The sequence below is a fragment of the Oncorhynchus mykiss genome, chromosome 10, assembly GCF_057628025.1.
Source record: "Oncorhynchus mykiss isolate SJ-2025 chromosome 10, ASM5762802v1, whole genome shotgun sequence".
Classification (NCBI taxonomy): domain Eukaryota; kingdom Metazoa; phylum Chordata; class Actinopteri; order Salmoniformes; family Salmonidae; genus Oncorhynchus; species Oncorhynchus mykiss.
The window spans coordinates 35,710,078-35,728,590 of record NC_143031.1 but is presented as its reverse complement, the minus strand read 5'-3'; the positions used below and the strand labels follow the sequence as shown (position 1 = coordinate 35,728,590).

General features: G+C 44.4%; 1 protein-coding gene, 1 non-coding gene and 1 pseudogene across 2 annotated transcripts; all 3 read left to right on the top strand.

Moving 5' to 3' along the window:
* Positions 1–3,223: 3,223 nt before the first annotated feature.
* Positions 3,224–11,359, top strand: LOC110533741 (ribonucleotide reductase M1 polypeptide). The gene is made up of 18 exons (XM_021618232.3): positions 3,224–3,445; positions 4,068–4,156; positions 4,268–4,445; positions 4,677–4,837; positions 4,935–4,974; positions 5,163–5,325; positions 5,492–5,633; positions 5,857–5,940; positions 6,158–6,319; positions 6,502–6,581; positions 6,674–6,875; positions 8,833–8,982; positions 9,107–9,328; positions 9,477–9,553; positions 9,691–9,826; positions 9,970–10,065; positions 10,224–10,412; positions 10,693–11,359. The coding sequence occupies exons 1-18, from the start codon at positions 3,427–3,429 to the stop codon at positions 10,879–10,881; spliced, it is 2,379 nt and encodes a 792-aa protein (XP_021473907.1). The 5' UTR covers positions 3,224–3,426; the 3' UTR covers positions 10,882–11,359.
* On the top strand, positions 5,987–6,065 carry LOC118937077 (small nucleolar RNA SNORD83). The gene has a single exon (XR_005034473.1). It is a non-coding gene; the product is annotated as a small nucleolar RNA SNORD83 (small nucleolar RNA).
* Positions 10,504–10,621, top strand: LOC118937084 (small nucleolar RNA SNORA17; annotated as a pseudogene).
* Positions 11,360–18,513: the final 7,154 nt, after the last annotated feature.

The following is an 18,513-nucleotide window of genomic DNA, read 5'->3' as shown; positions in this document are numbered from 1 at the left end:
AAGCAACACAGCTGAACACACCATCCCCACTGTCAAACATGGTGGTGGCAGCATCATGGTTTGGGCCTGCTTTTCTTCAGCAGGGACAGGGAAGATGGTTAAAGTTGATGGGAAGATGGATGGAGCCAAATACAGGACGTTTCTGGAAGAACCTGATGGAGTCTGCAAAAGACCTGAGACTGGGACGGAGATTTGTCTTCCAACAAGACAATGATCCAAAACATAAAGCAAAATCTACAATGGAATGGTTCAAAAATAAACATATCCAGGTGTTAGAATGGCCAAGTCAAAGTCCAGACCTAAATCCAATCGAGAATCTGTGGAAAGAACTGAAAACTGCTGTTCACAAATGCTCTCCATCCAACCTCACTGAGCTCGAGCTGTTTTGCAAGGAGGAATGGGAAAACATTTCAGTCTCTCGATGTGCAAAACTGATAGAGACATACCCCAAGCGACTTACAGCTGTAATCGCAGCAAAAGGTGGCGCTACAAAGAATTAACTTAAGGGGGCTGAATAATTTTGCACGCCCAATTTTTCAGTTTTTGATTTGTTAAAAAAGTTTGAAATATCCAATAAATGTCGTTCCACTTCATGATTGTGTCCCACTTGTTGTTGATTCTTCACAAAAAAATACAGTTTTATATCTTTATGTTTGAAGCCTGAAATGTGGCAAAAGGTCGCAAAGTTCAAGGGGGCCGAATACTTTCGCAAGGCACTGTATCATCGGATGGGGCCACAGTGTCTCCTGACCCCTCCTGTCTCAGCCTCCAGTATTTATGCTGCAGTAGTTTATGTGTCGGGGGGCTAGGGTCAGTTTGTTATATCTGGAGTACTTCTCCTGTCTTATCCGGTGTCCTGTGTGAAATTAAGTATGCTCTCTCTAATTCTCTCTTTCTCTCGGAGGACCTGAGCCCTAGGACCATGTCTCAGGACTACCTGGCATGATGACTCCTTGTTGTCCCCAGTCTACCTGGCTGTGCTGCTACTCCAGTTTCAACTGTTCTGCCTGCGGCAATGGAATCCTGACCTGTTCACCGCACATGCTACCTGTCCCAGACCTGCTGTTTTCAACACTCTAGAGACAGCAGGAGTGGTAGAGATACTCTTAATGATCGGCTATGAAAAGCCAACTGACATTTACTCCTGAGGTGCTGACTTGCTGCACCCTCGACAACTACTGTGATTATTATTATTTGACCATGCTGGCCATGTTCTGTTATAATCTCCACCCGGCACAGCCAGAAGAGGACTGGCCACCCATCATAGCCTGGTTTCTTCCTAGGTTTTGACCTTTCTAGGGAGTTTTTCCTAGCCACCGTGCTTCTACACCTGCATTGCTTGCTGTTTGGGGTTTTAGGCTGGGTTTCTGTACAGCACTTTGAGATATCAGCTGATGTACAAAGGGCTATATAAATTGATTTGATCCCCAAAGCAAACACCTCCTTTGGCTGCTTTTCCTTCCAGTTCTTTGCTGCCAATGACTGGAACGAATTGCAAAAATCGCTGAAGCTGGAGACTTATATTTCCCCTCACTAACTTTAAACATCAGCTATCTGAGCCGCTTACTGCAGCTGTACATAGCCCATCTGTAAATAGCCCACCCAATCTACCTACCTCATCCCCATATTGTGCTTATTTACTTTTCTTATCTTTTGCACACCAGTATTTCTACTTGCACATCATCATCTGCTCATCTTTCACTCCAGTGTTAATCTGCTAAATTGTAATTACTTTGCTACTATGGCTTATTTATTGCCTTACCTCCTCATGCCATTTGCACACAATGTATATAGACTTTCTTTTTTACTATTGTGTTATTGACTGTACACTTGTTTATTCCATGTGTAACTCTGTGTTGTTTGTGTCGCTCTGCTTTATCTTGGCCAGGTCACAGTTGTAAATGAGAACTTGTTCTCAACTAGCCTACCTGGTTAAAAAAAGGTGAAATAAAAAAATAAAAGTGTCTCAGTTGTTGAATCTTGTTATGTTCATACAAATATTTACACATGTTTTTTTTGCTGAAAATAAACGCATTTGACATTTCTTATTTTGCTGAGTTTATATATCGGAGTATCGTAGGTGATAGCTGTGGTGACGTTCTCAGAGCCCAAGGCTTACAACAAGGGTCAGGATAAAGATGAGTCTGTGACAGTAGGAGTAAAGTTTTTGGAAAAAGTAGACCCTTGCCTTTAGTCTGATCCATTTGTGGTTTCAGGGTAGATGAAAACAGAGTTGGGTGCTGTGGAATCGGTGAGTGTAACCAGAAGTGGTCTTGTGATAATTGTTTGTGTTTCTGCTAGTCAGAGGGAGCAGGCTCTTTGCATTAAGCGAATGGGGGCAAGAGATGTGAATTGTGGGGGTAGTGGAAAATGTAAAAGCTGACAAACTGAAGGGGAAGATTCCCAGTGCTTGTGATGCTCATCGTTTGGTGTGAAGCAGACAGGGTGGCGTCAGTGGTAAAACAGAAGAGTCGTTGCCTGTTCTTTTGAGTTTTGATGTGGATTCTTTACCTGAGAAAGTCATGTTGGGATATATAAGTTATCCTGTACGAGCTTTTGTGCAGAATACATTACGTTGTTACAGGTGTCAAGCTTATGGGCATGTGGCAGCAGTGTGTAGGAGGAAGGTTCACAGGTGTGAGAGGTCTGCAGAAGGGCAGGAGACAAAGCAATGTGTAGCATTGGGGAAAGTAGTGGTATGTGTTAATTTTAGGGGTTCACATGTGGCTGGGGATCAGAAATGTCCCGTGCGAGAGAGGCAGGTTGAGGTTTCCAGGGTTAGAGTAGTGCAGAAGTTGTCATATGCTGAGGAAGATGGGTTAAGGGGGAGGAGCGGTGAGAGTAGTAGAGATATACCAGTACAGAGGGATAGGCCAAAAAGTGATATAAGTTTCAGTAAGATTGGATTTTTAGCATTTATAGCAATGTTATCAATTGTACAGCAGGGATGGAACGTAAGTCACAGAAAATTGAGGTTGTGGTGGCAGCTGCAAAGAGGTATTTGGGTGTGTGAGATTTGACATCAGAAGAGTTAAAGGGTGTGTTAAGTGGTAATGTCCCATCCTTTCAGGATGATTGCATGAGGTAGGAATACATACATTTAATTAGTGGAGTAGGGTGGTGTTAATTTGATTTTATATCATTTTGAAATTAGTGAGTGTAGTGTTAGATGGTAGGGTATTTATTTTTATTTTTCAAGCAAAGTATAAGGAAGTTGTACTCCAATCTAGTAGGTGGCGGTAATGCAACAAATTGGATGCCAACCGTTGTTAAACTTCATAGAAGAAGAAGCAGTTATTCGCGGTTTATCTTCTGCACTTGAAGTCTTCGACGGCTGTTAGCGTGAGACTCTCTGTACATTCTAAGCTATATATCAGTATTCTTATTTTTCGCACTTTCTCTGGAAAGAAAACAACCCTTGTCAACATGCATGTGATAAAGCGAGGTAGGTCATTTCTAGTAGGAATAATAGCAAAAGCTAGCTAAGTTTGCAATTTGACTGACTCTTGTCTTTTTTTCTTACAAGCAACCTTTTGAACGTGTATTATTATATCGTTGGCTACTGTACTGTCATTAACCACGTTGAATGACTTTGCCTAATTAGGTAACTAATGTTATTGAATGCGTTAGCTAGCTAGAGAAGGACCGCTGTCGTCGTTTAATAAGAACGATCAAAACAGGTTATTGACAGTCTTGCAGCAATGTTCCTTTTGTCAAACTTGGCGCCAAATTTGTCAACGTTTTGTAGTTTAGCTAGCCAGTTAGGTGCTTCTATCTAGTGCATTTGATTGGAAGTATCCGTGACTATCACATCAATTAATCATATAGCTAGTTAACATTTTCAAGTATTTAAATTATACTTTTTTTCCCCAAAACAGCTTTCTGGGTTACACAACAGGACGTTTGCTAGTATCCGTGACTATCCCATCAATTACATAACTAAATTAACTTAGTTTTTAAGCTTTGTGGCAATTACTGACATTAACTTGTAAATTCCTTTTCCATGGCGCGCACATATTTTATTGTTGATTTTCTGTTTAACACTTCCGTCATTACATCATTTTCAGATGGGCGCGAAGAGCGTGTCATGTTTGACAAGATCACTTCCCGTATTCAGAAGCTGTGCTATGGACTCAACTCTGACTTTGTAGATCCAGTGAGTCGATATTTTATGTTCATTGTATTTCCGTTGTTTGTTAATTCTAGTGTTTCTGTGTGCTGTGTTCCTCTAACGCACCCTTTACCCTGCCTGTTGTCCCACGTTTAGACCCAGATCACCATGAAGGTAATCCAGGGTCTGTACAGTGGGGTCACTACAGTGGAGCTGGACACACTGGCTGCAGAGATTGCTGCAACCCTCACAACGAAACACCCCGACTATGCCATCCTGGCTGCCCGCATCGCCGTCTCCAACCTGCACAAGGAGACCAAGAAGGTGTTCAGTGGTAAGTCTCTCTTGCAAGTTATGCATATTTCTCCATTATCAGGCTCACTCAAAGTAGCCAAGATTCAGCCTGTCCACTCATTCAGTGGCACGGATGTCGAATTTGCCAGTGAGCTGACAATCGCACTTCTGGTAACTGAAGAAATTGGTACCTAAAAGTAATTTCTAAACCCTGGGTGTGAAACTAAGGTATCTGGAAATCTCTTCATTTTTTCTGTCAATGCTGTTTTAGATGTGGTGGAGGATCTCTACAACTATGTCAACCCACTAAACAGATGCCACTCTCCCATGGTTGCCAAGGAGACACTTGACATTGTCCTAGAAAACAAGGATCGCCTCAACTCTGCAATCATCTTCGACCGGGACTTCTCCTACAACTTCTTTGGATTCAAGGTCATTTTTACAGTACACGGTTTATAAACCATAATAATTTAAAAGTAAATTCTGCAATCGTAGGAAAGTAAACACTTTTTTGTGTTTTTCTACATAGACACTTGAGCGGTCGTACCTTCTGAAGATTAATGGGAAAGGTGAGCCGGTTACATAAATTCTGTCCCTGTAAGAATTGACATCTTGTCATGATACGAACCTATGCTGCACTGGATTAGGGCTCCTCACCAGTGGCACCTGGCCAAACACGCATATTTTCAGAGCTGTTTTTTTTATGTGGTTCAGATGAGCTCCATCCCTCATGCTGACCTGTTCTGTTTCTGTGTAGTTGCCGAGCGACCCCAACACATGCTCATGAGGGTGGCAGTTGGGATTCATCAGACTGACATTGACGCTGTCATCGAGACTTACAACCTGCTGTCAGAGAAGTGGTTCACCCACGCTTCGCCCACACTCTTCAACGCTGGCACCAACCGCCCACAACTGTCCAGGTAAGCACTTCATATTTTGGATCTACTTTTGCCATTCTACTAGAAGCCATTCCTCAGGCTATGATTACTGAATTGCAGAAAATTGCAGACTTCTTTGACAGTTCTAAGTGCAAACCAGAAAAGCGCTTGATTGGTTTTAAATTAGTTGTCCTTGTTGACTTTTCAGCTGTTTCCTGTTGGCCATGAAGGATGACAGCATTGAGGGCATCTACGACACCCTAAAGCAGTGTGCCCTAATCTCTAAATCAGCAGGGGGCATCGGAGTGGCAGTCAGCTGCATCAGAGCCACGGGCAGCTACATTGCTGGGGTGAGGATCACGTTCATAAAAAGACTGCCCGATTAAGTGTCAGGAGGGGTGTGGAGTGATGGGGCTATGTCTACGCCGAGGACCCAGAACAGTGGGTACTTGGCGTGATTGATGGCTCTGACCGATTGTGGGGAAAGTTTGTACATGAGAAAAAATGACTCGTGTTTCATTGATGCTTGGCGAGTCACTCAGTTACTGAGGCTTCTTTGTTTTTGTTTTTAAGACAAATGGTAATTCCAATGGGCTGGTTCCCATGCTCCGAGTGTACAACAACACAGCACGCTATGTGGACCAGGGAGGCAACAAGGTGAGAATGAACTTAGATTTGAATACGGGTTTTGTTATTGACTCTGGCCACAGGATGACCTCATAGATATGCATTAGCGCTCTGCGCAGAGATGACCCACTATCTATCACCCAAGTCTGATGGCTCTGAGAACATGTATACGGTCTTTCAGACTCTGGCCTGTGTTTACTGTACCGTCATCAGGCATTTAACTCCCGCTCATTGCCCTCCTTCTCAGAGACCTGGTGCGTTTGCCATGTACCTGGAGCCGTGGCACTTTGATGTGTTTGACTTCTTGGATCTGAAGAAGAACACGGGGAAGGAAGAGCAGAGGGCCAGAGATCTGTTCTACGGCATGTGGATCCCTGACCTCTTTATGAAGAGAGTGGAGAGCAACCAGGTATGCAGCAACATTTATCAACTGAAGTATTCAAACCAGAGATGGAATTTCATGAAATTCGAGCTCTAGTATATTTTGTACATCGCTCTTCAAGGTTGAATTAAAGAAGGGAATAAGGAGTGGTTCTGTTTAGATGAATATCTTGAAAGATATCAGTACTCATTGGTGTATCATACCCACAGGACTGGTCCCTGATGTGCCCCAGTGACTGCCCTGGACTGGACGAGTGCTGGGGGGAGGAGTTTGAGAAGCTCTATACCATGTAAGACCGGTGCTCCTGACCTGGTATAACTGCTCCATACCAGTCTACTCCCTGTGCAATGTCTCACTGGGCCTGTCTCTGTCTGTCGTCAGGTATGAGCAGGAGGGTCGGGTCAAGCGGGTGGTGAAGGCCCAGCAGGTGTGGCATGCCATTATTGAGTCCCAGACTGAGACGGGCACCCCCTATATGCTTTACAAGGACGCCTGCAACAGGAAGAGCAATCAGCAGAACCTGGGCACCATTAAGTCCAGTAACCTTTGTACCGAAATTGTAGAGTACACCAGCCATGATGAGGTGAGGGCAATCGATTACCTAAACTGTTTGAACTACTGAAGCTGTCTGAAATTGCACCCGATTCCATATTTGGTGCACTACTTTTGATCAAGTCCATACTAGAGGTTGACCGATTATGATTTTTCAACGCCGATACCGATTAATCGGGCGTATTTTTTAAATTAATTAATTCACTTTTATTTGTGTAATTACAACAATACTGAATGAACACTTATTTTAACTTAATATAATACATCAATCAAATCAATTTAGTCTCAAATAAATAATGAAACATGTTCAATTTGTTTTAAATAATGCAAAAACAAAGTGTTGGAGAAGAAAGTAAAAGTGCAATATGTGCTATGTAAGAAAGCTAACGTTTCAGTTCCTTGCTCAGAACATGAGAACATATGAAAGTTGGTGGTTCCTTTTAACATGAGTCTTCAATATTCCCAGGTAAGAAGTTTTAGGTTGTAGTTATAGGAATTATAGGACTATTTCTCTCTCTACCATTTGTATTTCATATACCTTTGGATGTTCTTATAAGCACTTTAGTATTGCCAGTGTAACTGTATAGCTTCCGTACCTCTCCTCGCTCCTACCTGGGCTCAAACCAGGAACACAATGACAACAGCCACCCTCGAAGCAGCGTTACCCATGCAGAGCAAGGGGAACAACTAGTCTCAGAGTGAGTGGTGTTTGAAACGCTATTAGCGCGCACCCCGCTAACTAGCTAGCCATTTCACATCACATCGTTACACCAGCCTAATCTCGGGAGTTGATATGGTTGAAGTTATAAACAGCAGCACTGCTGGCAAAACGCACGGAAGTGCTGTTTGAATGCTTATGAGCCGTTTACGTATTTTATCTAACGGGTGGCATCCATCAGTCTAAATATTCCTGTTACATTGCACAACCTAAAATGTTATGTCATAATTACTTAAAATTCTGGCAAATTAGTTCGCAATGAGCCAGGCTGCCCAAACTGTTGCATATACCCTGACTCTGCGTGCAATGAACGCAAGAGAAGTGACACAATTTCACCTGGTTAATATTGCCTGCTAACCTGGATTTCTTTTAGCTAATATGCAGGTTTAAAAATATATACTTCTGTGTATTGATTTTAAGAAAGGCATGGGTGTTTATGGTTAGGTACATGTTGAAGCAACGACAGTCATTTTTCGCAAATGCGCACTGCATCGATTATATGCAATACAGGACACGCTAGATAAACTAGTAATATCATCAACCATGTGTAGTTATAACTAGTGATTATGATTAAGTTTAATGCTAGCTAGCAACTTACCTTGGCTTCTTACTGCATTCGCGTAACAGGCGGGCTCCTCATGAGGCAGGTGGTTAGAGCGTTGGACTAGGTAACCGTAAGGTTGCAAGATTGAATCCCTGAGATGACGAGGTAAAAATCTGTCGTTCTGCCCCTGAACAAGGCAGTTAACCCACCGTTCCTAGGCCGTCATTGAAAATAAGAATGTGTTTAACTGACTTGCCTAGTTAAATACATTTCAAATAAAGGTGTTAAACCGACCAAAATGACCGATTTCCGATTGTTATGAAAACTTGAAATCGGCCCTAATTATTCGGCCATTCCGATTAATCGGTCGACCTCTAGTCCATACCTGTTCCCTGTATCGGGGCCCTGGTTGAAGGTAGTGGACTATACAGAGATTAGGTTGACATTTTGGACGCAACCGGAGACCAGCCTCAGATTGTGTTATTGACTCTGGCCACAGGATGACCTCATAGATATGCATTAGCGCTCAACGCAGAGATGACCAACTACAGTATCTATCACCCAAGGATGATGGCTCTGATAACATACATACATAATCACAGTGCTGTTTGAATGGCATCCTTTTGATTTGTATATTGTTGAAAATAAATGTTGGATCACATCAAAGAATGTTTAAATGGCCTAAGTGTGACGCTAATCTATCTGGCTCCTATTTTCCAATCTCAGGTGGCAGTGTGTAACCTGGCATCCATCGCCCTCAACATGTATGTCACCCCAGAGAGAACATTTGACTTCAGCAAGCTGGCCTATGTCACCAAGGTCATCGTCAGGAACCTTAACAAGATCATTGAGATCAACTACTACCCTGTGGTCGAGGTAATGTCTAGCGTTCAACTTAGTGATACTAATAATATGATCAGCAAGACTGATGATTCTACAGGTTATATCTTCATGTGGACCAGTAACTGATTGTCCCATGCCTCGCCTCCTCTCTGACCAGGCTGAGAACTCCAACAAGCGCCACAGGCCCATTGGTATCGGTGTGCAGGGTCTTGCTGATGCTTTCATCCTGATGCGTTTCCCCTTTGAGAGTGCCGAGGCCCAGAAGCTCAACACTCAGATCTTTGAGACCATCTACTACGCTGCCCTGGAGTCCAGCTGTGAGCTTGCTGCTGAGCTCGGTGCCTACCAGACCTACCCAGGCTCCCCTGTCAGCAAAGGAGTGAGTACCACCACCCTTACACCTAACTGAGATGTTAGATATCCTGTGTAGGGTTTTTGTTTACGGTAACTAACTTGTCGATAGTTAATTTTGGATTAAGGAGAATGTTCTGGTGTGGGTCTCGGGCTTAAATGGTTATTTTCCCCAGATCCTTCAGTACAACATGTGGGACAAAACCCCAACTGACCTGTGGGACTGGACAGTTCTCAAGGAAAAGATTGCCAAGTAAGTTCTCAACCTTGTCCTCCATTTTCCAACTCAACTACAACTAGTCTCAACACATACATGACCAACCAAGTGGATTTAAATGTTGTCGCGTTTTTCATCACCACATCACTCACCCTTCTGCGTCGTCTCTCCAGGCACGGTGTGAGGAACAGTCTGCTGCTGGCCCCCATGCCCACGGCCTCTACAGCCCAGATCCTGGGCAACAATGAGTCTATCGAGCCCTACACCAGCAACATCTACACCCGCAGAGTCCTCTCTGGAGAGTTCCAGGTCAGTACCAGTCTGTGGGTTCCATAGACAGTTAGACTTCTGCACACACAGCATACTCAAACACTAGAAGGCTCTGAGTTTGGGAGTGTAAAAAGCTAAAGTTGTGTGTATGTGAGGACTAATGTTCTTTGTGCTCCTTGCAGATTGTGAATCCCCATCTGTTGAAGGACCTAACAGAGAGAGGGCTGTGGAATGAGGAGATGAAGAACCAGCTGATTGGTCAGAATGGATCCATCCAGGTGAGAACCCAGACCATCACAATCAATGAAGACTAATCAGAGTGCAATTATGCCCTTTGACTGTATTTTGTGAAGGTCATGTCTAACTTTTTTGTTCGATTTTAAAAGCGCTATCCTTTTTTAGTAGTTGTCGTCGTTCTATTGTTACTTGTCTTTAGGGCATTGCTGAGATCCCAGATGACCTGAAGGAGCTGTATAAGACTGTGTGGGAGATCTCCCAGAAGACCATTCTGAAGATGGCTGCTGACCGCGGGGCCTTCATAGACCAGAGCCAGTCCCTCAACATCCACATCGCTGAGCCTAACTATGGCAAGCTCACCAGCATGCACTTCTACGGCTGGAAGCAGGTGAGTCAGCTTGCCTATTGAAGTTTCTATAAGATTGCATTTTCTTAGCCCAGGGCCATCCTTAACTCTGGTGTTAAAATGGCTGGCTGATGCTGCCCCTTGAAGCATTGTAGTCTGACTGAAAGTGTCGAGCATGTGTCATGAGGGGCGGAGAGTGACAGGTCTACGCCGAGGACCCAGAACAATGGGAACTTGGCGTGATTGGCTAGGGAGGCAATGTATGAGGATCAAAGTAGTGCTAAATATGAAATAAACCACTAACCTCTTTTCTGCTCCTCAGGGTCTGAAGACGGGCATGTACTACCTGAGGACCAAGCCTGCAGCCAACCCCATCCAGTTCACCCTGAACAAGGAGAAGCTGAAGGAGTCTCAGTCGGCTAAGAACTTGGAGGCGATCAAGGAGCTCAACAGAGCCGCAATGGTGTGTTCCCTGGAGAACCGCGACGACTGCCTGATGTGTGGCTCTTAGACGGCACCCCACTCCTCCCCGCTCTTTAGTTAATTAACCATAGCAGTGGACCACTGAAGTCCTCAGGATCTTTGAACCCCACTGTCATTGCCTTTAGGTCAGGTAACATTATACAGTAATCTGCCCTGATGTCAGATCAGACTCTTAATAGAACAGGCTTTTGTTTGTGGGAATGCTAATGTAGCCTAACTATAGTGCTGTACAAGGTGTGCGCTGTCTGCTAATACCAGATTATTAACTGTAAACTTTTCTATTTATCTTTCACAGTTACACTGTCTGTGTGGATTTGTTTTGTATAGGATTGAGTTTCCAAACTTTTTGTCTACTCCATTGTTAATATGTAAATCTAAGGATCTCATAACTTGCTGAATGAACTTAAACAAAATTTGTGTATATTATAAGTATTTTGTATTTGACCTGTGGGGAAAATAAAATTGCTTTGTATGCTGAACAAAAATATAAACGCAACATGCAACAATTTGAAGTTTACTGAGTTAATGTTCATATGAGAAAATCAGTCAATTGAAATACATTTCTTGGGCCCTAATTTGTGGATTGAACAAAACTGGGAATACAGATATGCATCTGTTCATCACATATACTGTACCTTCAACAAAAGGCGTGGATCAGAAAACCAGTCTGGTGTGACCATTTGCCTCGTGCTGCGTGGCATCTTCGTATAGAGTTGATCAGGCTGTTTGTGTTCTGTGGAATGTTGTCCCACTCTTCAATGGCTGCATGAAGTTGCTGGATATTGGCGAGAACTGGAACACACTTGTACTTGTTCATCCAGAGCTTTCCAAACATGCTCAATGGGTGATCTGTCTGAGTATGAAGGCCATAGAAGAGCTAGGACATTTTCAGCTTCCAGGAATTTTTGTACAGATCCTTGCGATATGGGGGCTCAAGGGCATGGCGAAGTGCCTCAGGATCTTGTCACGGTATCGCTGTGCATTCAAATTGCCATCAATACAATTTGTATCTAGCTTATGCCTGCCCATACCATAAACCAACCATGGGACAACGTTAACCTCAGCAAACTGCTCGCCCACACTATGTCATCTGCCCAGTACAGTTAAACTGGGATTCATCCATGGAGAGCACACTTCTCCAATGCTCATCTAGGTGAGCATTCCACTGAAGTCGGTTCAAGACCCTGGTGAGGATGACGAGCACCCAGATGAGCTTCCACGAGACTGTTTCTGATGGATTAGAATGCTCACTAACAGCAATGTAAACAAATGTGTAACATTTGAGAGAAGCTTTTTGTGTGTTGGTTATATTTTTGTTCAGTGTAATTCTTTTTTTTCTCCCCAATTTCATGATATCCAATTGGTAGTTAGTCTTGTCCCATAACTGCAACTCCCATAGGGACTCGCTAGAGGCAAAGGTTAAGAGCCATGCGTCCTCCGAAACACGACCCTGCCAAGCTGCACTGCTTCTTGACATACTGCTCGCTTAACCCGGAAGCCACCGCACCAATGTGTCGGAGGAAACACCTTACAACTGGTGACCGTGTCAGCGTGCATGCGCCCGGCCTGCTACAGCGCAATTGGACAAGGACATCCCAGCCGGCCAAACCCTCCCCTAACCCGGACGACGCTGGGCCGAATGTGCGTCGCCTCATGGGTCTCCCAGTCGCAGCCGGCTGCAACACAGCCCGGGATCGATCCCGGATCTATAGCGATGCCTCATGGGTCTCCCAGTCGCAGCCGGCTGCAACACAGCCCGGGATCGATCCCGGATCTATAGCGATGCCTCATGGGTCCCCCAGTCTCAGCCGGCTGCAACACAGACCGGGATCGATCCCGGATCTATAGCGACGCCTCATGGGTCTCCCAGTCGCAGCCGGCTGCAACACAGACCGGGATCGATCCCGGATCTATAGCGACGCCTCATGGGTCTCCCAGTCGCAGCCGGCTGCAACACAGACCGGGATCGATCCCGGATCTATAGCGACGCCTCAAGCACTGCAGTGCCTTAGACCGCTGCGCCACTCGGGAGGCCCAATGTAATTAAGTTTGTGTTCATGCAATGTCCTGTGGTACTTTTGTCAAGGTGTACAGTAGTTTAGTAATAACAGTACATGGCATAAGGTGATGCTATTTTGTACTTGATGGGAATTGTATCAGGAAGATGGGGCTTCTTTCACTCTTGATATTTTGAAATGGGTGATTATATCCACAAGTTAATACATACCATTTGAAAAGTAACATACAAAATGGAGTGTCTTGGATTTACTTATATAATAATACGAAATGCTCTGTCCAGGTTGTTTTGCCTTAAGTAACCATCTTTGTGAATACTTACCAAACGTAACACACCATACTAAACGAAGTACTTCGGATTTACATACAGAATTATACGAAATGCTCTGAGACCAGGTTGACCAACAGAGAAGAGACTGTCAGAGCAGTATAGCCAGTTTTACTCAAATTATTTACTTTATATAATGAACACACAAGGACATTGTATATATTTTTGTTATTTTAATATTGGTTTGAAAATATGTATTCAAAGTGAAATTGTAATTCTCTATCCTTTCTAATTGTTAGGTTGGAATGTCTATAATGACAATGAATAAGAGTTAGTACTGGTCTCAAACAGGTGGTCCAATGGGAGCAGACATCGGTATCACTAGGTGTTCATAGATCATGTTTAATTTGGCTACATCACTTAACAATATTGTTTACAGGGTAGTGGAGTATCTGATTACAAGTACTCTGATTACAAAAAACTAATCAGTGTACCAGCAGCAATATTGTAATCAGATTACAGATACTCAAAAAAAACTAGATTACTAAATTCAGAAAGGATCTGTGTGAATAAATACATTGACACATTTCTGTTTTCTCAATGACATTCAATTCAGCATTGAAAAAAGGTGCAAGTTTAAGTTTGTTCCACCTCAGTGAGTCTGACCACAAGTCAGAGACCACTATGATGACACACCTGATGCATTTGATGGATACTTTTAGTCTTCTTCTAATGCCTTTTAAGGGGAAAGTAATCCTATTCCAAAAATGACATTGCTTAAAAGTTTGGACAGGTAACTAGTAATTGTAACAGATTACATTTAGAAAGTAACCTACCCAACCTTGCGTGTATATACATGCCTTTGAATGATTTGTAGCTCATTTTACAGCAAAATAGTTTTATGCTATCTACTGCAAGTGTATATTGCTGCTTTGATGTAAAGATCTCATGTAAACCTATTAAGGGACTATGGAGTTGACTGAAACAATGCTAACTGGCTGACACTTCTAATCTGAAGATGATGCACTCAGATGTGCAGTTCTCATTGGTCCTCCATTGATGGACCCCTCCCCCTCCTGCACAAGCCGAAGACAGTGTCCTGTGAGCTGCTGCTGCCATCGGTCGGGAGGGAACCACCTTCTCCACCAGGATCTTCACCCCAGCCCTGGCAGTATTCTCCACCACCACGCTAGCTGTGGCAGCCTTCTTCTTAGTCACATTCTCCAACGCCCTCCCCGGGCCCTTAATCCACCTCTTGGTCATGTTGATTTTCCCCACCACTCTTTTCTCCTTCAGTTCCATCACCTTGACCTTCCTCTTTCAGATCTCCCAGGCCCATGTCTACTTTCCCTTCATTCCCACGTCCTCCCATATCATTCACTTTTTTGTCACCTCCTACAAGTCCTTTCCACCAGATTGTATTATCCACACTGCGATCTACCTTTTTCCCTTTACCTTCTTCCATCCTTACTTCTGCCTCCACTGGATTGTCCTTTCCCTCCACCATCTCATTGGTGCTTACCTTTTTATATCCGAATCTCCCCCTTCCCCTCACTGTCTCCTCTCTATTTTCTGCTCTGACTCCTTCACTACCCCCCTCCACCCTTCTCTCTCCCTTCCCTCCATCTTCACAACATCCATGTCTCCTACCAGCTTCTTCCCCTCTGCTCCATCTGGCCCCACCTCCTGTTCTGCTCCATCTGGGCTCCACCTCCTGTTCTGCTCCATCTGGCCCCACCTCCTGTTCTGCTCCATCTGGGCTCCACCTCCTGTTCTGCTCCATCTTGCCCCACCTCCTGTTCTGCTCGATCTGGCCCCACCTCCTGTTCTGCTCCATCTGGGCTCCACCTCCTGTTCTGCTCCATCTGGCCCCACCACCTCCTGTTCTGCTCCATCTGGCCCCACCACCTCCTGTTCTGCTCCATCTAGCCCCACCACCTCCTGTTCTGCTCCATCTGGCCCCACCACCTCCTGTTCTGCTCCATCTGGCCCCACCTTAACCTGGGGTCAGATATAAAAAGGTAAGCGCCAACGAGATGATGGGGAAGAAGGTGGAATAGAAGGTCCTGCTTCCCCTCCAGCCAGACAGGTTCCCACACCAATTAGAGGACAGAAGGTGGAATATGAAATATGAGATGAAACTGACCTTTGAGATAGAGGTTGTTCTATTGTTGGTAGAGGAAGTTGGCTGTATGACACACATACACACAGTATAACCTACCGTATGAGGTAGAAAAAGGCCTTAGGGGAGGGAATGATGTTAAAGGGGACAGGCATGGTGAGACCTCTGAAGTAACTCCGAGAGCTTAGATCGGGCAAATTTCCACTCAAGGTCAGCGACATCCTGAGAGGGGACAGGTAAGCAGCAGTCAGGGCCCATCCTAGAATCTCTCCTAAACTTTACCTTTGTGTCACAAAGGTCTAGAATTTGAGCTTTGAAACATTTTTATCTGCTACATTGGGAAGCAGTTTCTTCCATTCTAAGGCATTATCCTGCCCTTGAGGTGGACAAATTAAGAGCCAGGTTTCTTGAGTTTAATCTGATCTCGCCTCAATCTTCTGGCAGGAGTTGGTGATCATTGATGCAATGAGCATATTGTGCAGCACGATGACGAAGTTGAAGATGCCGTAAAGGATCATGCCACCACAAACTCGGACATGTCCATATAGTCCTGGTTTGCCACCCCAAACATGGTCCAGAACAGGAAACGAAAAGTCTCATTAAACCTATGGAATGGAGTTAGGGTTGGGAGGATTATGATTATCATGAGTGATCTAACAAGAATGAAGCTAGGTAGTAGTGTACTTCAACATTTTCTTTCCCTTCCAAGATATGATTGTGTGACTTAAGGAACATATATGTTATTGATACCACAGCGGAAAGCTATTCCAATTATCATGAATATGAACACGAACCTAGATAGAGAGAAGAGACTAATTTCTATAGACCAACAAACTAACCTATCGACCACCCACACCATGTGGAATGAGCAGTGCGAAGCAAACTGGTCTCTATACAACTCCACGGTGATGGACTCTCCCAACAACGTGATGAGGAACCACATATAGGAGGCCGAGTGAAGAAGAAACTTAATCACTGAAATCTAAAGTATCTTTCCCACCTGAGAGACATACAGTAGAATATGTCACAGGAGGCTGGTGGCCCCTTAATTGGAGAGCACGGGCTCGTGGTAATGAATGGAGCAGAAAAGGTGGAACGGTATCAAATACATTGTTTCCATGTGTTTTAAAAAATAAAAAATAAATAAAAAAATTATTTTACCCCTTTTTCTCCCCAATTTCGTGGTATCCAATTGTTGTAGTAGCTACTATCTTGTCTCATTGCTACAACTCCCGTACGGGCTCGGGAGAGACGAAGGCTGAATGTCATGCGTCCTCCGATACACAACCCAACCAGCCGTACTGCTTCTTAACACAGCGCGCATCCAACCCGGAAGCCAGCCGCACCAATGTGTTGGAGGCTACACCGTGCACCTGGCAACCTTGGCTAGCGCGCACTGCGCCCGGCCCGCCACAGGATTCGCTGGTGCGCGATGAGACAAGGAGATCCCTACCGACCAATCCCTCACTAACCCGGACGACGCTAGGCCAATTGTGCGTCGCCCCACGGACCTCCCGGTCGCGGCCGGTTACGACAGAGCCTGGGCGCGAACCCAGGGACTCTGATGGCACAGCTGGCGCTGCAGTACAGCGCCCTTAACATTAGCCATTCCATTTACTCCATTCCAGACATTATTATGAGCCGTTCTCTACTCAGCAACCTCCACTGGAGTATAAACATAGCCAAGAACAAATACTTGAGAAAACTGAGCCATACATCTGCAGGCCCAAGACAGACCCAAGCAGAGTCACACAACATCACCACCTTTACAGAACTTCAGGACATCTGAGCTTGGACGTGGATGCAAGAGATAACACAAACAACCACTCAGACAAACAACCTAATAACACTTCACATAACAGCACAGAATAGATCAAATCAAATTATATTGGTCACATGCAGATGTTATTGCGGGTGTAGCAAAATGCTTGTGTTCCTAGCTCCAACAGTAGTATCTAACAATTCACAATACACACATATCTAAAAGTAAAATTGTCACGGCTGTCGTAAGAACAGGACCAAGGTGCAGCGGATGTTGAGTTCCACATATTTAATTAAAAGAGAAACTTAAAAAAATATATATAACAATAAACGAACAACTAAACGTGACTACGTGGTGCACATGCACAAACACAAAGCAATTTCCCACAAATGCAGGTGGGAAAAAGCCTACCTAAATATGATCCCCAATTAGAGGCACCGATTACCAACTGACTCTAATTGGGAACCACACAAACCACCAACCTAGAAATCTATAAACTAGATACCCCCCCCCCCCCCCAGTCACGAGCTGACCTAAGCACCATAGAGAACCGAGGGCTCTCTATGGTCAGGGCGTGACAAAAATGGAATTAAGAAATATAAATATTACGACGAGCAATATACAGTAGAATAGAATACAGTATATACAGTGCCTTCGGAAAGTATTCAGACCCCTGGACTTTTTCCACATTTTGTTTGGTTACGGCCTTATTCTAAAATTGATTAAATTGTATTTTTTTCTCAATCTTCACACCATAACCCATAATGACAAAGCAAAAACAGTTTAAAAAATATATTTGCTAAAAAATTAAGCCGAAATCACATTTACATTAGTATTCAGACCCTTTAGTCAGTACTTTGTTAAAGCATCTTTGGCAGCGATTACAGCCATGAGTCTTGTTGGCTATGACGCTACAAGCTTGGCACACCTGTATTTGGGGAATTTCTCCCGTTCTTCTCTGCGGATCTTCTCAAGCTCTGTCAGGGTGGATGGGGAGCATTGCTGTGCAGCTATTTTCAGGTCTTTCCAGAGATATTAGATCGAGTGCAAGTACGGGCTCTGGCTGGGCCACTCAAGGACATTCAGAGACTTGTCCCAAAGCCACTCCTGCATTGTCTTGGCTGTGTGCTTAGGGTCGTTGTCCCTGGAAGGTGAACCGTCACCCCAGTCTGAGGTCTTGAGCACTCTGGAGCAGGTTTTCATTAAGGATCTCTCTGTACTTTGCTCCATCCATCTTTGCCTCGATCCTGACTAGTCTCCCAGTCCCTGCCACTGAAAAACTTCCCTACAGCATGATGCTGCCACCACCATGCTTCACCTTAGGGATGGTGGTAGGTTTCCAGGCCAAAGAGTTCCATCTTGGTTTCATCAGACAAGAGAATCTAGTTTCTTATGGTCTGAGAGTCTTTAGGTGCCTTTTGGTAAACTCCAAGTGGGCTGTCATGTGCATTTTACTGAGGAGTGGCTTCCGTCTGGCCACTCTACCATAAAG